This window comes from Prinia subflava, chromosome 1 (assembly GCF_021018805.1).
Source record: "Prinia subflava isolate CZ2003 ecotype Zambia chromosome 1, Cam_Psub_1.2, whole genome shotgun sequence".
Classification (NCBI taxonomy): Eukaryota; Metazoa; Chordata; class Aves; order Passeriformes; family Cisticolidae; genus Prinia; species Prinia subflava.
Genome location: NC_086247.1, coordinates 119,073,441 through 119,096,672, shown reverse-complemented (window position 1 = coordinate 119,096,672; position 23,232 = coordinate 119,073,441). Strand labels below are relative to the sequence as shown.

At 39.2% G+C, this 23,232-nt stretch overlaps 1 protein-coding gene across 11 annotated transcripts in view; it reads left to right on the top strand.

The window, feature by feature from the left end:
* The window catches only part of WIPF3 (WAS/WASL interacting protein family member 3), a 38,007-nt gene that overhangs the window by 4,396 nt on the left and 10,379 nt on the right, over positions 1-23,232 (top strand). For 4 of the 11 annotated variants that reach the window (XM_063409658.1, XM_063409674.1, XM_063409667.1 and 1 more), the window contains one exon: positions 9,625-9,796. The exons of 4 other annotated variants lie outside the window; for them this stretch is intronic. In XM_063409658.1, coding sequence (XP_063265728.1) covers positions 9,680-9,796 — 117 coding nt within the window. In that variant the 5' untranslated portion in view covers positions 9,625-9,679. Of the gene's footprint in view, positions 1-5,649; positions 6,106-9,624; positions 9,797-20,243; positions 23,078-23,232 lie in introns of those variants that run through there. 3 more of the 11 variants (XM_063409689.1, XM_063409681.1, XM_063409696.1) reach the window with 2 other exon arrangements.

The window sequence follows — 23,232 nt, the reverse complement described above, 5'->3', positions numbered from 1 at the left end:
ATCGTTTTGTGTGAGAGAAAAATATGTATGCAGCAACACTACTGATGTGTAGAAAATAGTCCTGACAGGTTTTTGGCTTTTGTCCAAGTCAGTTACACATTTTTTATATGCTAAAGAAGAAAATAAATAATGCTATGTCCGTTCAAAATCTATAGATCTGCTGTGCTAGGTGAGTAGACACGTAAATAAAATCATGAGGCACATAAAAGGCAAGCCAAGCTTACATACCAGGAAAACAGACTGGGGTTTTAGCAACTCATTTGCAGAGGGAATGTTTGCTTCTCTTGGGGATATGTAAATCTGCCTGGGATTTGGACAGAAAGTTGCTTTTATTGGTCAGTTGTGTGAGTGTGAACAGCTTAACATGTTAGTGATGCCACTTCTGTTGTTGCAGATCATATTTCCTGGAGTATTTTCAGAGTTAAACCCTAAAGAACTGATCTCACTTGTACTGAAAACAAAGGAACATTTGGCATAAAAGAATAAAAGAGATGGATTAGCCCCTAGATTAGTAAATTGGCAGGAGGGGTGGAGACTACCTCTGTAATGTACTGTGTGAGTGATAGATGCGGGGCCTAACAGGGCATTTAATGCAGAATGAAAGCCTTTTTTAGCCGTGAAATGACTAAGTAGCAAGGAAATTATGCAAAAGCGGATTGTACAAAATATTCTTGGATCAAGTGATCATGAGTTTACATTGACTTAACAGTAGGATAAATGATGCAGTCCCATGTGGGGGTACTTGGGCTTGCTCTGAACAGACTGTACCAAGAGCTGCAAAGACCTGGAGTAGTTGCAAAATGAGTATTCTGTGGTTACTTTGCTCCTTTCCTCTGCCCAGACCTGCTTGTTTTTCCCCAATACTTCAATCTTTTATCCAATCCATCAGTTGGAACCTTGTACATTTGCACTAATACTTACCAGTTTTAGTCAGGATATACTTCCTGATATCTCATAGAATCACATTTTCTGGGTTTTTCCAGAGCTGGATCAGCCTAGCTCTGCATTTCTTCTGTTTTTCTAAGTACTAGTAGCCCGTGCTGAACCTTTAGTATCATCATGCAGAGTTACTTACTTTTGTTCCATGTGCAGTGGTTCTTTCCCCAGGGCAGACAACTCTACCCTTTAAATGAAGTGCCTCTTCTTGCCTTGCCTTGCACCAACAGCAGCCAGCAGGTGCAGTGAATGGTGATCAGGGCAAAGAAAGTGGAGGGTGGAAATGGAGAGAGTGTAAAGCACTAGGAAAGGGGAGAAATATTCACAAAGTTGAAATAAAGAAAGAGGGTGGGCCAGATCCAGGCTGGTTAATGTGAAAGCTGAAGTCCAAAGCCAGTATAAAACGTGACACCAGAATTCATGGAAACAAGTGAGTCCTCATCTTTAACCTGCTTGATCTGATGGTAGCAGCTGATTGCTGTGAAAGTTTACTTGGGAGCTGTTCAAAGAAAACTACTTTTCTCCTTTGTGCCTATGATAGATACAAATTCAGAAAAAATTCTTTTGCCATTTAATCCCTAGAATCATTTTCCTTCTTCATCAGGCAGCAAAGTTAGTTTTTGTGTTTTTGAATCCCTGATGGTCACTGCTTATGCCATGTGTAGAGGTAGGTGTCAATCACAATTTCCTCACTAAATACAATGCCTTTCCCAAGGAATTACAAATGAAGACCTTTAATAAGTCAGAGGGCTGAAACTTCAGTTCAATAAACTCATATTGTTTTTTCTCAGCACTTTGTTTTATTAGCAATTCAGAACTAGGTCTACAAATCAAAACAGATTTTATCATGAATTATTTTTGTTGCAATTGCAAATGACTGCACGTTGTTGTTCATTGTACAAAGTAAAATCATTGTCCTGAGTAAATGGATGTAAGATTAGAGCTCGATACTGTGGACTGCCTTTAAAAACAGCTAACAATTTTCTGTACAAGAAAGCATATTTACACCTTTATGCACATAGGAAACTTGATACCAGCTTTGACACTTAAGAAAGAATAAAAACATTGCATATTATTTTTTCAGAACAATAAGTTAGTTACAATAGCAAAAATGCAATGTTGTGGTAGCATAGCAAGGCTTTCTTAACAACATAGGGCTTTATAGTTATGTACTTGTAGGTTTGGAATCCTTAGCCTGGAGTAAAGAACATCTGAGATGAAGCTATCAATTATGTCACTGAAATGGGACAGCAGCTTCAACAGGATTGACAGAAAAGAGCATGAAAGTGAGAATTAATGTTCAGGAATTATAGTTTAATTTGTTAGGCCATCAGGGCTAACATTTTTACCACTGGAATGTAAATTAAGTAATCACAATTTCACTGAAACCAGAATCAAAGCTTCCCATTCTTTCTTTTGAAGTGAGGATTTCCTTGACAACTTATTCCTGGGGGTGACCAGATCATTGTGTTTTACATTCCTTGTGAAAGACAATTCTCCTTAGCACATACAGTGACCACAGCCCATGCTGGGGCCTCAAACTATATTGTAGGACAGCATGGTGCATGTTGAATTGCAAAATTAATTTTTCTTGCATTGACAGTATTAGACTGTTTCTTAAGCTCTTAGCTGTCAGCCTGACTGGCATGCTTACAGGTTTCTATAAATTTATCTTTTCAAGATGTAAAACTGTGAAAATAGGACCTCTGATAAAATGTCATGTGGAAATTTCAGAATTATTTAAGAACTGGATTTTTAAAGTCCTCAAGTCTTCCAATACCCACGTTTGCAAATTCTTTTCACTAGACTGGCATTTTAAAACCAGATTTGAGCTGTCTATAGCAAATATAGAAGAGTAAGACACTGAATACTGCCTTGTTTACATTTTCATTTTGATGCTAGCTGCTTAATTGGAAAGCATAACTTTCTTCTGTTAAGGGAATTGGTTAAACAATGTTTGGAATTTTTTCATGGAAACCATTCTGTGTACAAATATACTTTTCAAATAACTCTGTGTTATAAAAATGGTAGTCAATAAATAAATAACTGTAAAGGAATATATCATTAATAATTATGTGAAAATATACAATTAACTTCTTAGTAGAGGCTGCAAAACTTGCAAATGTTAACCTGAAACATCAAGTTATCTCTCTAGAGAGAGATCAAGCACTGCTCACACTGATACTCTTGAGGAGTATAGGAGTAAACACTTGTCTTCAGAATGTGGCCATGACCTTAAACGTCTTCTGAGCTGCACTTTCTTTAGCTTAGGCCAATGATTAACTTTGCTAATGGCTGTATATCAAATTCACCATTGTTTGTATATTTGGCAGTGAAACAAGCCATGTCTGTCTTTGTGTGGATGATGAGGTATTAATTTCAAGGAAACCCTTTGTATAAATTGTTTCCTTTGAAAAGTTGTCTTTGTGCAAGTCCTAATTACTTCTGATTTACCTCATTTGTCTTTTGACTCTAACTTCAGGTTAACACTACTATAAGCACAACATATTTCTTCTCGGTGTATGTTGTTTTCTCTTTATTTAAAAGAGGATGATGAATTCTCTTACTCTGCTCGCTTACAATCAGTCTCCTGTGACAGATCCCCATGGAGCAGAGGAAGCTACACCCTGAAATAGTCATATGTAGGGATGTGAAGTCATCTGTGCAGCTTTGCCTCTCAAGGGAGGTTTGTCGAGGCATAGCACTGTAATTTCTGGCCTCAGCACCATTGGGAACCCAGCAGAGATCTGCCCACAGCACACATGGAAGCAAGGCGTCTTCAAATTCCTGTAGTCTCTGCTGGGTCAGCCCTAGACAGTCTGGCAATTTTATCAGGCTTCTGACAGAATAAGAGTCATGCTGGGGTTTTTTCAGGCAGAAAGGGGAGGCAGCCCTTAGCTCCATTAAGCCTGGTGGAAATAGTCCAAGCTGAGGGGAACTTACAGTCCTTGGCTTAAATTCAGGATACTGTTACGTGCTGTGCGACAATCCTACAGACCCTGTAGAAGACAAATGCTGCTTAGAGGTGTTTCATCAGGTATTTAATGGAGAAAGAGCCCTCCATTAAGGTTTGTACATTCCAATGGAATGGAAAAAGTCAGGTTCTGTCTGAAGTTGCGGTGATGTAAATGGTGACTGAGAGCAGAAATTTCTGTCAAGTTATACACGATTCAGGTGTACAACTGCTAGGAGATGGCGAAAAGCTGGAGTTTTGTTAGTCAGCTGTGGGAATATACATGTGAAAATCTTAATATATATAGTAAGATAGGTATGTGTATGAGTATTTGCCTTCCTTCTGTAAATGCAGGTTCTAACAGTTTGACACTTCTGCACAGTTCTTAAATGTCTCAAATGTAGCAGAGACTATTGGTTATTTTGTGAATGGGATTATCATTGCAGGGTTAAAAAGAGACAGGGTATTCAGAGGGTCTACCTTGATTCTTTCTTGTTGAATTCTCTAAACACAAAAAGTCATTCACTCTCTAAAAAGAAGAAAAAATGTAGCATCCAATGCTTAAATATTAAATGCTTTGATCCTTTTAAATAGACTCTAGACCAGCTCATTCCAAACAGAAGTTTTTTCTAAGTCTTTTCCAGTTGTGTGATAGTGACAGCAGGAAAGTTGATCTGTGTAACACACAGCTACTGTTCTGTTTTTAATCTTCCTTGTATCTGCATCTGTTGTACTGTCTTTAAAAGATCTGTGGAGATCTCATACCAATGATTTCAGCTGTTCTTCAGTGATGTTTTGCAGGAGCAAATGGGCACACAGTTATGCTAATTGTCTACTTTTGAGGTCGTGGAAGTTGAGTAGATGCTTATTGATGCTGTTTTTTCACAGGTAATTGTGAAATTATTTCACTTTTCTGTTGAAATATAAGGACTTGAAAGCTATAACTTAGAATAGTACAATTAATCAGGAAATCATATTTGATTATGTAAAAGTTGATTAAAAGACAAAACCAGTTTGTGGTCTACCTTTTTCCTTCAGTTTTTAATGAAGAAAGTAAGACCAATATTATAGATAAGCTCTCCTGCACACCTTTGAAATATCTACCCCAGCCTTTCCTTTGAAGAAAGAAAACCTGTACATTTCCCCAAAGCTAATTAGCTACTTCAGAATGTGCAGCTGCAGCGACTGCAAATCCAGTAGTAATGAATCTGCTATTTTGCAGTCCTTTCTCCAATTTGGTTATAAGGGTCAGATTTTCAATTCCACGTGTTGTTGCATGGTAATGACTATAACACCTAAAGACCTAAGGACACCAGCCATTGAAAAAATAGCCCTATTTAGAGTTGTTCTAGTGCATAAATGCATATTATGCACATTTAAATAATTGTGATTTTTTCCCTCTGTCTTTTCCCCTTCTAGACATCGTACTAAATTGAAGGTACAGCTGTTTCATGCCTTCCCTTTCCTTGGTGGGTGAAGGTATTTTAGAATAGTTTTTGCAGGCATGCCTGTGGTGGTTCTGCTGAATGTCAGTGTGGCAGGAGACGTGTGCTGCTGTCCAAAATCTGCTGTTTCTTCGTGCATCTCCATGCTCCCAGCAGGATTTTGTTTTAGTGTGAACCCTGCACTGAGGCTGTGGCTGTGACACTTCAGGAGGAGACCTGAAGCACTTGGATCAGAGTTTGTGCGTGTCTGGTAGCTGGATAAAGTGAGACCAAAGCTACAGAAAATCTTAGGCAGATGTTTTGGGTTTCCCACAGGCAAATCTTGCACAAGATTGAGAGAGCAGTCCACGAAGAAGAAAGATCTGCCTCTTCTGTCCTGTCTGACACTTCAGAGTCAATTCTGGGTGAAGACTTTATTTTGGCCTTCAGAAATCTGGAGCTTGAGTTCTTACACTGAGGACCGCAGTCTTGTTCTTAAACTGAGCTGCTCTTCAAGCACACGCAGTGGGAACACGCAAAGAACAATCTGTGACACCTGAAATTACCAGGTTCAGAATTATCCTTACCAACAGAACAAAAGAAGACCAATTTTTTTTGAGATCAGAGAAGAGTAATAATCTTCTCTGACTGATGAGAAGTTCACTGCCTTGTGAGGAGCAAAACAAGTCAAAAAGTATAACAAGTCCTTGCAAATGTACTTTTGAATTACAGTGCTTCTATTCCACAAAGCTGATGCTGAGCAGTAGGAAAAACTATTTTGCTTGGAACAAGGTAGAGTCATCTGCAGTGGAGTGCAAATGGGTTCAAACTAAGAGAAGGAGAAATTAGGCTGCATATCAGGAAATCTGAACTAAAAGAGTTATTTGACTGGGAAAGAGCTTCCCCAGGGAAATAATAAAAGCCACATTATTTGGGACACCTAAAATTAGACTTCAGAAAGCACTAAAAAAATGTACAACCTTGCTTTGGTAGGGAGGTGGACTAGAAAAGGCAGGGTTTGGGATTTTCTTATCTTTCTTTTGCAATAAATTCTACAATGGGTGGGCTTGATTTTGTTCTGTGGTATTTAAGTCAAGGTAAGATTTACATTGCTTCTTGCCTTAGGAAACTGAGGTTAATCATATAGGCTTCTCTCCTCCACCTATTGCCAGCCTTTTGAACTGTATCTTTTTATTTCTGTCCCTCAGGGATAGTTCAGACCCCTCTCTTCCAATTATAGGTATGTATATTTAGAGGAGTGGAGAAAGGGCACCTGTGCCTTAAGCATCCTTTGTAGCATTTCCTTCTTGCCTGGCTCTTACCAGACACTAGAACTGATCAATATGATACTCCTTTTCTTTTTGTTTTTAATTCAGCATTTATGTAGATTATTATGTGAAAATCCATAAAATTGGCATGGTCGGAAGCTATTGTGTGAAATTACTGACCATAGTTCATATATACATATGTAATATATATATGTGTGTATATATATATATAACATATGAGGGGAGAGGCAAATGAAATACAGCCTTTAACCAATGAACAGAGGCCTCCAAGTAATAATGTGTGTTGATACTGAAAGAGATGCAGCCTTCTCCATAATTTTCTTTCAATACAGTCCACATGATATTGCTGCAGTAATACAAGAGGTCATCATAGCCAGTCTTACATATTAAGAAGTGTAGATTGTGCAGTTATGACTAAATGTTAAGAGCCAAATGTTTTTTAATGTTTAGTTAGCTTCAAGATTCCTGTTTTTGTCAGCATACATTGTCTACTTGTGAGATGGCAGCACTCCTTTCAAAACCCACTTGAATAAAGAGAGTCCCTATGTGGAAAATGGTTCTTCATTGTGTAGGCATTACCCTGTAATAGTGGTGGTATAAAACCCATGAATTTTAATGTTTACACAAAAGCATGCCAAGGTCAGGACATGGAGCTTCTCAATTTGTGGTAAGAGACAAAAGACATGTCAGCAGGATTTTCTGAAAGGTGGTTCGTTTGTAGAGGTTTGAAACAGCATGGGAGGAAACCTATATGGTGTCTCCAGTATTTCATTCAAGGGCTGTGTGTTATAGCCCACAGAATGCATTTTTTCCTGATGCCGCTGGACAGGAGGATATGGGAGTGGGATCCATGGTGAACCCTTCCTCTCCACTGAATTTTGGATGGTCACACAGTTTCTAGTCCTTGAATTTAGGCTGCATCATTTGGAGGAACGGGTGCTAGGACACAGACCGGTGGAGAGGCAGCTAGAAAAGTCATCTGATGGCATTTTAGACTGTGACTTTTAAATAGCAGGAGCTGATTCCCATTTCCTTTCTCCCACTGCTGCTTGCCTCCAATGTGCTCTACCTCCTGCTGCCATTCATGTGGTCTGCCACAGGAGCGTGGGTTGTAGTTTTTTTTCCTAATTTGACTAAGAGCATATTTCCCATTCTAAATCCTTAATGAAGACAAAAAGCCTGTATTGCAGGGTAGGAGGATACTAACCCGAAACATATTATTAGCTGGGAAGACTCATTCTCCTTATGTCCATGTTTTTGAATGGCTTAATTGAGGAAAAGAGATATCTTCTGATAATGGGTTTTTGAACAGGGCAACAATGAGGGTGGAATGGTGGAGATGCTGTGATGCCAGCTTTCTTGGAAAGCTTCATTAAGAGATTATTAAAGTGATTGTAACCTATTCTGTTACAGATCAGGGTGCTTTGATATGCCAGACCTTTGCTCAGCAATCTCTCAAGGGAGAAAGTGTTTCACAGGCTTTGCATGTTTAATTTTTGACTGATCTCTCATTACTTATTTTACAAGATAGAAACGGAGGAAAATTCTCAGATGTTATTGGGATATTGTTCATGTACACTAGGTAGGAAGTGAACAAGTTTGCATGCACATTTTAATTTCACGGCCTCTTCCAATCTAACCCTCTAGCAAAACAGACAGACATTCCACTCAAGACTGTGACTTGCCTCATTTCTATGTTGTGTTCTGTCCTGAACTTTTCCAGATGTAACTATCATGCCTCCTCTCTACACAGATGATTCTGGAAAAGCGTGGAGTGCCTGCTTTTAAAAATGAAGGGAGAAGGAAGGGGAATAAGGTCTGGGAATTGTGGTCTTTTCAACTGAACATCAATTTTTAGTAAAACATTAAAATGTGAAAAATGTTTTTAAGACCTTTCAGGAGTCAGGGAAACAAATTATGACCTAGAGAGATATATAAAGAGTAAATGTGAGAAACCAATATAATTTCTTGTTAAGATAAAGCCTTGTAGAAAGAGGAGACAAAGCATATGACATGTTTTGTTTTATTGTAGGGCTTTTGACACTTGTTTCATATGACATTGTGAAGAATCTCAGAAAATAATTGTGACATGATGGATGTAGAACAAGAAGTAAAACTAGATGTGTTCAGAGCATTTATCCAAATGTCACTATCAAAAGAAGATTTCAAGTATGGCTTGCAGAGGGCTCTCTTTGGCACTGCCTAATACTTCTATTTGCAACTAATGAAATACAGAGGTTTCTTGTTAACTTTAAGGATGACCGAGTCATGCTCAGGGCTGGGTTAGGTATGAAAATCAGTGAGTGATGCACTGTCATTCTGCAAAAGATTTTTTTTTTTAAAAAAGCATATAGCTTTTGTTGGAAGGTATGTGCCTTTTTTGTCAGTGTATTACTAAAGAAAAGTGAAAATTAACATCTTAAAATGGCAGGAAAAACACTTGACTTTAACACTTGAGATGTCTGATCCTTGATATATCATTTGGTAATAGAAGCATTAATCTGTATCATTATGTCTTTATTTATTATTAAATCATAAGGAGTTTTTTTTCCTCTTTTTTTTTCTTTAAACATTGAATAAGTCCACTGAACCTTAAAAAGTCCCTTGCTCTCTCCTTAGAGCAGCAGAACTCTGGCTTAAAGTCAGCAGAGTTTTTGTCCCAGCAGGAGTGTCTGCATGTGGTCGACTATGATTTGTTCTCTGCAGAATTACATTTCAGGGCTATGGGCTAGGTTACTGCAAGATGTAATAGTTGGACAGGCTAGTGTCTATGCATTTGGTGCTCATGGCACTGGTCCAGATGCGTGAGCTTGCTCTTTAGATGTATGTTGTCATCATAACTGTAATGAGGCTGTTCGTACTGTACCTTTGGAAGCAGTGCAGTATAAAAGTCTTCAGTCTGCTGAGAGCTAGATAGTTGGCTGATCTTCAGCTTGCAGTGTATAAACACATTCCTCTGGTTTTTTTTCTTTTCATTCTTCCACTTTTCCTTCTCCTCCCTTCCTTCTTCTCCTGTCTCAAGGACATAGACTTTGGCTATATTTTTCACAACTGCGTGAAGCTAGAAATCCCAGCAGATGCCTGTGCCACCACCACCGCCGCCACCTCCTCCTCCACCACCTCCACCACCGCCTTCTGGAGGGCCTCCACCACCTCCACCACCTTCTGGAGGGCCCTCACCACCACCACCACTGGTAAGACTGACTTTTCATTTCTATGAGCAAAAGCTTAGCTTAGCCAGCTCAGAGCCCACAGGATTTTGGCATGGATATTCATAGCAAGTGTCTGAGGCAGATGTTTGTTTTGCTGGCACTGGTTCTTATGTTCATTATGGCAGTGGTCTCCAAAGTGGAGTGTGTGAGATGTTTCATTGGTGTGTGAGATGAAAATACTGGAACTTCAGTCATACATGTGTATAGTTTATAAAGAAATAAACCTGTGTATAGTGGGGTGCATGCTCAAAAATTTTGTTACTCCTAGGAGTGCATGATCAAAAAGTTCTGAGATGATTAGAGTGCATATGGTGAGAATTTAGCATTTGTGAATACTTTTCCAGCCAAGGGGAATTCATTTTTGTATTGGTAATGTACAGATGGTAAGAATTAATTCCTTCATCCTTTTTCTTACAACTCCTATTAAGACTCACAGTGTTCAGCTGTACATTTTGCCCTTTCTGGTACATGGTGTCTTCCTGGGGATACAGCACAATATTCTTTTGTACATGTGCAGGAACAGTTACAGCTTGTAACAGATCATTACTATGTGTGTCATGAAGTAGAACATGTGCCTTGCCAGCATGTTTGCAATAAGAGGAGGATGCTCTGGGTGAACTTTCAGTGTATTACATTTTCATACCCTCACAATCAATTATTGTACCTATGGTAAAACCTGTGTAAGTCATTCCTCGAATTCTGTGATCAGTTGGTCATAACCTGTTTCTGCATTGAAATTCTTAAACTTTTTCTGAAAGAGTGGAACCTGGCACGGTTGTGTTCAAGTCATAAAATTTCTCCTGACTTTTTTTCATATATTGTTTTGTCACTGCAATATTTATTTGCAAAGTATGTTAGTCTCTGTAGCAAAACAGTGCATGGTACTTCAAATGTACTTGAAGTTTTTTGGTTTTTTGTTTTTTTTTTTTTTTTTGAGAACTACATTTCTCCCTTGCATTCCCTGGCATCTCTGCCTGTTTTGTTCCCAGGAAGGTTGGTTGATTTTGTTTGGTATTGTTCATAATACTTTTATTTTATCTTTTTTTCCAGAAGGAGGTTTCCTTGCAAGTTTCTCTCTGCTACTTTACAGGCTGAACCATTTTGTAAAACTCCCCATGAGTTGTGGAGATGAAGAGGAGGAGGATAAAGACAGCAAATGAAATAAGCAGTGTTTGATTCTTTTCAGCATTCAGTTTCAACTTTGGCTCCATGAGCAGTGTTTCCAATTAGCAATTCTTCTGGGCTGGTACACAACCTATACTTAGATCCTGAAATAAGTGGGCTGCATATTGTGAGCAGCTTAATGCTCACAACTGCAATTTAAGTCAACAGGAGCTACAAATGTTCTTATCCTAATAAATTTAGATCAGTAAAGTATCTAGAGACATTTTTAGACTCCTCTAACATATGCCAATTGTATATGACTTGAGAAAGCTAAAAGGCCTCCTAAGATCATTATATACAAGTTTAGGATTTTTTGTTTCCCCTTCCCTTTTCTGATGACTAAACCCACTACCATCATAGGGTTTTGATACAAGAAGGCTTATTTTCCTGTTGTAGCTGGATCATTCTGTTTCAAATGGGGTGATCTCTGTACAAGATATGCAGAATTTAGTCAACTCAGTCTTGGTGACCTGTGGATGTATTTCTAGTTAATGTCTGATATTGAAGCCTTGCTTTTAATAAGTCTTGATATTAAAAAGAGTATGTGAATCAATACAAATAATTAATAAAATAGCATGGCAGGACATTGTTTTTCTGCAAGAGCAAAATGACTTTTCGCTGTCAAAACTGAATGAGAGACAGGATCAGGAATCTGCCTGGTGAGTTCAGGAGAAGCACAGAGTAAGGAGGCAGCTCTCCAGCTGGTGCCAAGTTACAGAGTAAAACCTTATAGTTGGGGAATCTGCAGAAACTTGCTACAGACCCTGTTTTCTTTTACTAGAAAGCCTTTTTCTAGAAATTGGCATTTGTCTTTTATGGTTGCTAAACTGCCCAGCTGTTGTTACAGCTGCTAGATCTACGGTTGGGGGACGGAAGAAGGAAAAATTTTAACAGGCATATAGCTTTAAGGAAAACCTTCAAAGCAAATAAGTCATTATTTGGCCAACAGCTGGAAAAGTTCCAAAGTAAACAGCACAGTGATTTTTATTATACTGGTGTGATTAAATCAGAGTAAGATTTGAATGTTGCAATTAAAAGTTAGATTTTAATTTTGCTATTGATATGCGGGTAAGCCATGAGTTTAATTTATGTGATTTATGTTAAAAAAAAAATGTCTGTGTGTAGGTGGGAGTTTTAGAATCCTGTTGTTTTTCATGATGTTATTGCAGGGGTACCATAGACTTGTCTTGCTTTTCTAGTTATGGATGAGAACTGTACTTTCCTCTTGCTTTCACTATCAAGAGATTTTTGGCATAAGTAGTCACCACATTATTTTTTTCTCTGCGCATTTTCTTTGCGAATATTGTGAGCCTTGATCCCAAATAATTTTGCAGTCCTTCATGGAAATTTTAATCACTGCTGGCACATGGTTTTTTGCCCTGTTAACTCCTCCTTAAGGCAGAAGAAAGTTCTTTCCTAGTATTTTTTGGCCTTGTTCCTACTGTTTTCTAAGACTTTTGGACTTGATGATATTCTGTAAGTACTCGTACTGAATTTTGTTCACAAAAGTTGTTACAAGACAATACGAAGTGATTTGAAGATGGTATTTAAGACATGCTAGGAGCCACCTGTGCCCAACAGTAAAAAAGCTTCTGGCTGTTAGAGCAAACTTAAAAGGAAACAAATTTCTGGATCTCTCAGGAGGGAATGGTGGGGTGTCTACTGTAGCAGATGTAGGTGGCTGAGTCAAAATGTAAATATAGTTAATTAAATTAATTGTGCATGGCTTCAAATGCCTGCCTTCTGGAGGTCATACAGATGAATGGGGTGAGTAGGCAGGATAAAACTGTGCCCTGATATGTCTTCTGGCACTGGCTTACAGAATTCAATTCTCTTCTTGTTCCCTTTGCCTCTCCACCTTAAAAAAGCACACTTAGATAGGAGGCATAGGGTTCTGAAGCTCTTTTAATTTATGGCCACATCCTGTAAGGTGAAGGTTTTAAACAGAGTTTTTGCTGGTGGTCTTGGGGAAGAGTGTGGTGGGTTTGGGGTTTTTCAAAGCTTTCTGCTCATGAAAAACTTCATTTTATTCCCCCTCTCTTTTTTTTTTTTTTTTACCACTCTTGCCTTTAAGTTTGGCATATGAGGCAACCAGGTTAGTTTTCATTTGTCGTATTTTCTGTTACCACTGAAACTGATTAAAACTTTTATCTACTTAATTTCCCTAGAAAAGGATTAAGAGAGAATTTTGCTTTGATAAACCCTGTTCACTTATTACATGCAGTGAAGGCTGCTTGTAGCCTCTGTATATATGAATTTGTAATGTTAAGCTCAGTCATCACCTATTAAAATGTTAATATTGGTGGAAGTGTGGATGCTAGCAGCCCTGCTGGGTTGTGCCTTACTCATAGATGTTTGTTTAATGATTCATATGTTTGTAGAGTTTAAGAAAATACTTCTGTTCTCTTTAGAATTGTTATGATTAAAGTCTTAGCATAGAAATTAACCCCCAAAATCACAATGATTCAGATGATTAAAGCTCATAAAGTAGCACCAGGTGTTTATTTGCTGCCTTGTGGCAAACTAGAAGCTAGGATAGCAGGAGGAGAAAGTAATATGCTTACTTTGGTGATAGTAATGTGAAACTTAAAACAATGATGAATGCTAGATTAGCATATAAATTAATCTTAATGATTACCTCAATGTTATTTAGTTAAAAAAAAAGAAAAAATTAAGAACAAAATCATTGTTGTAGATAAACCTGTCAGTGTTTACCAAGTTTGTAATTCTCTTCTTATTTTCTACTCTTGTAATAGAAAACTCAGAAAAGCAATTCCTCATGATATAATGCTGTGATAAAAGCATAATTTACACAGAAGGATTTCCAAGGTTCAGAAAAACATCACCTGATAGTTTTCCTTGAGGGGATTTTTTTTCCCTCCTTCAGGCAGTTGTTAGATTGAAAACCTTGCCGAGCTGTTTCCTTCAGCCTTCCCAAGAAATTCAGAGAGCTGCAGCGTTCATCTGAAGTTGTGTGGGAGTTGGTTTTGCTCCTGTGACATTTAGCACTACTGTTCTTTGGAAAGAGAACAAACAACGTATGTAAAACATCTTGGCTGAAGATAATGATGATTTATAGTATTTTGATTTGGTCTTACTGAATATAGTATGAGTGAATGTGCACATATGAGCACTCATATGCATACATTTTTGGTCATGCTTGCTAATTATTTATGGTAAAAATTAAAGTAATCCCTCAAGTTTTTATTCAGATCCCTAGACATGCAAGTGTAGTATTGAAGGAACAGAATTGTGCATGGTGCCAATAGCAAAATATGTAGGAATATGTTTATTACAATTTTATCTGAGCAGTAAGATCATATTTAGTACTTCAGTCATGGAGTCTCCAGGCCAGGAGACACTAAAGCACAATATTTATTGCTGATAGGTAAAGCACACCAGAGTGAGAGAAAGTGCAGGCTTGGTAATCTTGGTGACTGACTGATCATACAAACTGTGCTAAAGGCTGGACAAAACACAGCTGAAATTTTTGAGTGCTTTGTTCCAGACAAAATAAAGGGTACTGATTGATAGTGTTTTAATAATGTATCATATCTCACACCAGTGTACTTTCATAAAAAAGTGAGAGGCAATTATGTAGGAAAAAAAAAGATGTCTTTGTGTGCTTTATTTAACTTAATTTTCAGTTGTTGGAAAATTAGGGTTGCATAGCTGTGGCATCTCGAAGTGTTGCTCCTGTAGCCTTCTACTTTTGCAGTTAACAAGTACAGAAAGGGTAAGTGGGAGCCATGAAAGGTGGGGAAGATGAAAAGAAAACATAAATCCTGGCTGGCATTGCTGTGTTTCATTTGGACAGGCACAGGGGCATGGACTGCATATAGTTCCTAGATGCTAATCTTGAATTCTTCACTTGAGAACTCTTATGTCACAGTTTCAAATGCATTTAGGTGATGAGTTCTGTTTTGCAGGTTTCTTCACAATGTCATGTGTCCTACGTGTCTGAATGGAATTGAATGCATTTGAAGAGCATTCTTTCTCTTTGTTTTTCACCTGTATGATATACAAGTATGGAAACCGCAGAGTGGAGTTACCAGCTGTAAATGATCAAGCTCAGCCTAGCTGCAGAGAACTTATAGGTTAATTTATCATTCTAATCACACAGTAATAATGCCCTAAAGTCAGTACCCCATCTCTAGTGTATGCAGTGGCTACCTTTTAAATTCCATCTGTCAATCAATATTATACTTTTAGCTTTTAATTAAAAGAGAACTCAGAAAGTAGCAACACTTGAGTAGGACTTCTCTGAATGGGTGGAAGGTGACAGTGCAAGAAATGCTAGTTTCTCGTTATTCTCTCTTGGGTTAACCATAATTTTGTGTGGATGCTAAAAGGCATTTCAGAATGATCAGTAGCTTCTCCACAAGTAAATGAGTATGAGAAATGGCCTAGTGTTCTTAGAGAGAGATTGAATTGTGATGTGGGTAGGTGGTTACATGCTGGAATTTCTGTTGCCACTATTCATGGTATCTCTTGTCATTCTGGGGACTCTGCTATGGTAGATCGAATAAAAATTGCTAGTGTCACCAGCTCCCATGGCGATATTCTCAGCATTGTACTGTTTGACATTTTCATTGCAATGCCAGGCCCTCAGATTTTCTTGTTTGTGTAAGAGTTTTCCCTTTCTTTTCATTGATGCAGAGACAATCGTGGGACTTTGAATCCCATGAAAAGATTTGGAAATTAAAAGATGAAGTTCAAAATTATTTTTTAATCCAATCTCAGGCTATTTTTGGTATTTGACTTGTGATTTTTCTGGACTGCTGGGAAACAATTTTATAGTAGTTTAAATTTTATACTGCCTCCATTTTGGTGGGTTCTGTTACTGCATGTTTTCTTTGAGAGAAAGAACAGTCAGAATTTACATTTAAGATGTGGGTGTCAGAAAGTTAAATACCCACAGAAAAGCTCAGTAGGTATAAATGATCCTACTGATTCTGTTGGTTTTTTTGTATTCAGTTACAGAAATATAGCAACCCATGCTGGAAAACCTTAAGTATGCCCTAGTGAATGAGCCCACTGCTCCATTTGAGGCAGGAGCAATTGAACCCTTTGGCACACAAGATTTTATATTATCTGATACAATGGTGCTAGCAGAAGGTGCAGAGGGTTTATTGGGTGCAGTGGCATTGATTTCGGGTGGTGTTTGAAATGAGCACTGGGAACACAGATTTAGAAGACAGTTGCTCCTGCTCTGCTGGTTTTTGTGTTCTGTTCCCTGGCATTGTGTGGTGGTAGCTTCAAGCAGGTGCAGAGCAGGCACACCAGGCTCTGCTACCACTGAGAGGCCTCACTATTTGGGACTAAAGCCAGGACTGGGCGGTGGCTGTAGTGCCAGGAAGAGATCCAAAAGTAACAACTTTTGCACTACTTCCCTAGCTGGGAGCTGAGAAACAAGGCTGGTGTAGACACAGCCTATCTAAGTGCACACATTGCTCGCCGACCTTTTCAACCTGGCAGGTTCAGGCTGCAGAACTCTGTGCGATGGAGACTGAGATCATGGTTAATCAGTACTGAGCTGGGTGTAGGTGGAGTTGTCAAGTGCTGGTCCTGTCATTCTCTTGAAACAATGATTTCATCAGCTGCCAAGAAGCCATTTGGCACGTCCCCTTGTGTGGGTTCCCTCAGAAAAGCTGGCTGCAGAGTGACCCCTCTCACAGGAAGCATTTGAAGCTCAGCTTGCTAGAAGGCTGAGAGAGTGCCATGTTTGCCCAGGCAGACCAGGTGCCAAGAATTAATTAGTTTTGCCCTATGCTACACAGCAGAAACACAAGAAGTGGCTCTGATCTTGCAAATGACTGTGCAGGTGGAGTCTTGCACTGTGGTGAGGTGAGGTCTTCCATAATTAAAAAGCTTTAAATCAGAGGTCAGAGCTCCCTGACAGAACCAGAGAGAACCAAAACTGTCAGGTACCAGATCAGCCAAGCTTCTTTAGACAAAAACAGTTTAAAATATTTAAAATAAAAGAAGACATCTACTTTGTTGTTGAGACTTGCTGGATTTTTCCTTAAACTGGAAGGGGGGATTATTTTGATTATTTTGATTATTTTGTTTTGTATTTGACAGTGTATGAGTGAAACCACACCTGATGCATATGTAAATACAAGAAGGATGACAAGGCTTTTCTCTGTGGTACTCCTGTTTGTGATATGCGGGAAACTGGGTTTATTATTTTAATATTTTAATAAGCTCTTTTTTGTTGCTACTGCTTTTCTTGGCACATTGCTGGTGGAGACTTCAGCTGCTGGTTTGAGAATTCTTTGTAAAAGCAATGCTCTTGCCTGGTGGGCAAACTGTTCCTGCTGCAAATGTAAAATCATTAATTCCTGGCATAATTCTAAACTAGTAATAGTGGATTGATCTTGGAATCAAGTTCCAAATTCCTCTAGAGTTTCAGATTTCATGCTGAGCTACTAAATGGATAGATGACTTTCATAATCCTGTGCTATGTCAAGGAAGACATGCTGGTCAGCCTACTGTGAGATTTCTGGTCACCTTCCATGTTTTACTTTGTTTCAAAACAACCTAATTCTTTTAATAAAAAAATGATGACATTGTAGTTTGTTAGACTGTTCTGACACCTTACTGGCTCTCAGGTTCTTATCCCTTAGATTTGGTGGTAAAGTGTCCTTTGCCCTCAGAAACACCTCGCACCAGAAGCAGAAGAGTCAGGAGTCACCAGTTCAGGTTTTCCAAGGTTGTTTATTCTTTCTTATCTCACAGTTCTTTCTGTGCACTGCCAAGGTTCCTGCTGCGGCAGAGAACTCATGGTGACTCCCCCTGGTCGGGCAGTCTCAACCTTTTGTACCATTCTTCCAGCCCAACCATGGTCTGTAACATATTCTCTATTTACAACTAATTGCCAATACCTATCACCTATGCTAACCATGTCATCTCTAAACCAATCCCTTGTGACCCAGCACTGCAGAAGATGGAGGGCAAGAACAAGAAGGAAGAGGAACAGGTCCACGCCCTGATTCTTCCATCTTAGCTCTTCAGCCTCCATTCTAAAAAAACCCAAATTCTACTTTTCCACCCTGTGATAATCTAACTACTACTCATTTCACACTCTTGAGACTTGTAATTCCTCTTGGACTCTGTGCCAAGGTTTCCAACCCCCCTGTACAGACTTCAAACCCCCTGTACAGGTTCCAAACCTCCTGCTCAGGTCCCAGACCCCTGTGACAGGGTCCCTGACTCTCCAGGGCGACCAGAGGGATGCCCTGGATTCCAACAACTGGCAATATTTTTTTTCTGTCAGTTCTGCTTTTGAAATGGATGCAGTCTTTGAGGAGCTGAATTCATTTAAATACCTTAGTCCTGATGGTTACAGGAATCCCCTTATGGAATACTTGTGGGCAGCAGCTTGTGGTTAAGTGGAAGGAAGCTACAGAGTAATTTGCAGGCAAGCAGCTCTCCCCTGTTCTTGGTCCACTCTTTTTTATCATCAGTGGTCCCAGAAGGGTATTTTAACAGACTCATGACCTTTGAGGCCCCTTACTCAAGGTCTGTGCCCTTCCAGACTGTTGTGAGCACCAACCCAATGTCTGGCTTTCCTTCAAAGGAGTAGGAGATTTATGGCTGGATGGGGAGCCAGTCATCTCTCCCTTCATGCTCTCCTACTTGGAAAGTCTTGTGGTGCCATATGGGTGGTAAGAACACTCATTATCCTTTCTCAGATGGTTTACCAAACACAAAACAAGCCGTGTTTTTCTCTCATATTCTCAGCTGTCTCTGACATGACGCACATACTGCATTAGGCAACTAGCTTCACCTTTTTTGTCCTCTTTCCTGAAAAACCAGTATTTTTTTACACCAGAATTTCAGTTATTGTTAATAGAGAAATAATATTTGAAGAATTTTGTTATGTTTTCAGTGATTTCTACTCTGCCTTGATGCTTTAAAAATCTTTTACTTCAGGTTTAGATGTTTTAGTTGTCTCTCATTATTGACAAACATTATTTTCTTTGACCAGACCTGGCACTATCACATTACTAACTGCACTGTCTCCACAGCGCTTGCTTGTTTTGCCCTACCTGCTGTTTAAGATGCTGGTTTTAATTGTCCATTACCATGTTTGTGGGCTTTTTCTCTTGCATTTTTTAGTTTAAGTTTGGTCTCTGAATCATGACAGATTGGATGCCAGAGAAGGCCAGGACTGGCTCAAGAACTGTTTGGGGATGTTTGGTTTGGTTAGTTGGTTTGGTTGGTTGGTTGGTTGGTTGTTTTTCCCCCATAAATACTTGCCTTTTTGTGATCAAATATCCTCTATCCTAGAGCTTTCTGCTCAGTTCTTATCTTACTACACTATCTTTCCCTTCCTTAAAAGCCAAACCTGAGGTGTTTTATGCTGCAGTGGTGAAAATTACTGGCCTCAGCCTGGATCTGTGCAGGTTTGGCTGAGCATCGCAGAGAAAAATAAGAAAGCAAGATGTGTCCTCAAACTCCTTTTTCACTAAAATATATGCTGCTTATGCCTTCTGCAGTACCTGTACTTGATCTCTGCATTGAATCTGGGGGATTTCGTCTGCGGGGGGAAAATTGCTAATGGGAGAGAGAAAGGTTAATTACCACTAGATTTATAGAAATAATTTATATTGTCAGCAAAAGAGAGAGCTCTCCTTCTGCCCATAATAAAATTTTGCTGTCAAATGTATTGGTCTTATATTTATCATTATATGTCTCACAAAATAATTAGGGAAAAGCTAATTATATTTTGACTTCTTTTGTTTCAGTTTTTAATCTAGTTCAGATAAATAATTTTTTACACAGGTGTCCTTCCAGTGTTTCCTATAAAATGTAACCAGGAGAGGGAATCTACTGTGATGATACAATTCATTGCACATTAGGAGTGTAGATACTCAGTACTATTAAGTTCTCTGAGTAAAAGTATATAGTGCCTTTGGATAGAATAATGCTTTATTTTATCTTACTTACGGCTTCTATCTAATTTAGAGTTCTAGTACTGGATCATCTTTTCATATTACCTGATGGGTTTACTCTGAAAGAAAGGCCCAGGACTGCCTGGCTATTGGGTTGTACAGAAGGCTAGAGGTGCATTTTTCCTGCAGCTGTCCTGTTTATGTAGATCTGTATTTACCCTGAAATACTTTACAAATTCATTAAAGAGCATATTTAAAATCAGAGTAAATACAAGGCATTCATGGGACAGTATGTATGAACTGTGACTGAACTGCCTGTCCAGAGTTCAGAGGATTTCCCGTTTTCTGTGTGCAGGGGTATTCTTTAAAATCTGAAGATTATAATTAGTATTAATATAAACTCTTTCAAATGGCTGGTGCCTTCTCCATTTACATCACTTCAGTATCTGAGCACGTATATCTCTTAAATATTTTAAGTATCTTAGGAACCCAGAGGGTAGGTCGATGCTCCCATCTGTCTTGCAGGATGTAGTGACATTCTGAAGGTGAGGCAAATATCACAGCAGAATGTACCCAGAAATTGAGCTCATTGCCATGCATTTCAGTCAGTTTTCCCTAGAAAAAGTCTCTCAGTTCTTAATTTGTCTGATACAACTCAATCTAGGGTGTTAAGATTGTGATTATTCGAGGTAAAACCTGGAGTGGTCCACGTATAGAAAGTGTAAAAATAGAGAGCTGTTCTTCTAACCTAAACAATCCACTTTTGCAGAACTCCTAACAGGAAGAAGGTGTTATAAACTACTGGGTGTGTCCCTCCACCACAGGATACTGCACATCACCAAGTAGCTCTGCACAGGACCTGGTGACTTGTGCTTCACAAAAACCACTTCTGCCAGAGAGGATCCAGCCTTGATATGAAGTATTATCAAGAGATTGATCATCTGCTGCTGTCTGCAGCTTGTCTGTTTGCATCTCACGTTAATTCACCAAATGCCTGTCTCTGCTGCCTGAGTCCTCACCACCATTCCCAGTACAGGTTGTCATGTGCAGTCAGACCACCCCTAGGTAGACTTCAGGGACTAAATGGAGCTGCTGGAATGTGAGCTGTTCCTCCAGTGTTTTGAACACTGCTTTGGCTCTTTTCCATCTCCAGGTTTCCACAATGTAATTTTAAAAATCTGAAGACCAGAACTGAACTTGTGATTCCATTTTTGCTGACACTGTTTTTTCTGAAAGGATGAGATATATTGGAGGAGTGTACGATCCCTCCTTGCCATACTTGCTAATTCAGCCTTGCTGCTGGAGCCCCCTTCCAGGTCCAGGCTTGTGGGACTTGGAATGCAGGCTTTAGTTTCAGAGATATGACCATTATCTGTAGTCCAGTCACTTTCAGTTTTACATTTGACATTTTTATATTGTGCATTTTTTTTCTCCTTCCCCCCCTCCACCTCAACAGTGAGGAAACATGTTTTGGTTTGTTGTTCTTTTCAAATGGCCTCAAGCTGCAGTGATTTAGATCTCTCTCTATATTCATGCTGTCCTCATTCATATCTCCACTACTCTATGTTACCAGGTTCAAATTCTGAAATGTTTATTTCCAACATTGATGATTTACAGACTGAAACATCACTCTAAAAAAATACGATTTTATGGTATTTTCCTGTTTACAGGTATTTTGAAGACTTGACACATACCCTAAACATTAGTCCTATACTTTACTGCATATCATAGCTGAGTGTGTAATGCAGGACACTGAAGACAAAACGTAGTTGAGTTGGGCGTGATGAAAAGGAAGTAATTCTTGTGTTCAGGGTATTTACATGCGTGGTTTGTTCCATTCTCTTTCTAAGTATATACTGAACATGACGTTCTTTGTGTCTGAAATAGCAGCAGAATAACCTAGTGGTTGCTAAGGTAATGAGGACCCACCGTTCCCTTACCAATTCCTGTAAATAAAGTATGGAATTTCATTTCACTCTGTGTTACCTGAGGCAGCTCTGGCATCTGATAAAACAAATGATCTTCACATTCTTCTCCACTTCCCTTCTGATTGTCATTGAAATACTGAGATGTTTCTCTTTTTGTAAATAAATGAGGTTGGCCTGCAGATGGTGGGGTAGAAAGTAGCCTAAGAATTACATCTTTTGTCTTGCAGCTGTTTTCCCTCTGTGACTTAAAATGTATTTGTCTTCCTGCTGAAACACTTCTATTGCATGTGATCAGGGCTGAAGATTTGACAGCTATAAGAGTTCCTCTTTCGGTTTTTCTCTTGATGCAGAACTTACTTACATATTTATTATCTGTGCTTGTACTATGGATTGCAAGCACAGCATGAGCATGAATCCAAGATTTATCTCTTCATGAAAGAAAGGAAGGTTCTCTCAAAAAACAGTATGGTAAATCCAGGAATTTGCAAATGCTGGAGACCAGTAGATGAGTGGATGAGATACTTACTTGGTGACACGATTCTTGGCAAGGATTAGCACTGGCCTTGGGAGTGAGGCAGCAAACAAGAAATACGAAGGAGCTCTGACCGCTGTGCAACCAGGCAACACTACACCCCAGACCATCTTGACTTTGTAATGGAAAAAGAGAATCCATATCAAGCTACTCGGCAGCTGATCAATCATCCGAGTCCACCAGGCTGGGCACGGAAGATTGTATCTCTCTCTTTCGTGCAGGAGGAGGAAGAAGAAACAGCTGGGGCATGGGATGGAGTTAGGCTTGGAGTAAGTAAGAATCCGGTGTAAGAGAGAGGCAGCTTGTTCTGCTGCATTATGGAATGACAGAACAATATTCCTGCTTTTTTACGTGACAGATTTTTGTCTTGCTTGTGTTACAGTGATATCAAGTCATGGGTCACTTGCCACAAGTTGCCACAAGTGGGTTATTTTAGCCTAACAGCTGTCTGGACATCAAAACTTTATATTCTAATAGCCTGTCTGCCCAGAGAAGTAGATCTGGGAGGTGGAGTGGACAACTGCCATTATATATAGACACTTGAACCCGGAAATGAAAGACAGCTGCTGGATCTAATTTTAAACATAGCGCTTGACCAGATCGCTCTAGATCCTGCTTGTCCTGCTACAGCAAAGTCATTAGTGGGAGTAGAGAGACAAGAAGTTGAAGATATTGGTAAAGAGCTTTTGTGAGGAAGGGAATCACCCTTGTTCCAGTTATGGTGTTTCCATTTTTCACAGTAAGTACTGTCAGCTTCCAGAGAAGGCGAGTGGGAATGGATTATGGCTGGTACATGGTCTAACACCGCTGACACGGGCAGCTCTTCTGGGGGCTCGTAATGGCCAGTGGGACTCCCTGCTCTGCAAATACGAGGGCAGGCAGCTCCGTTTCGAA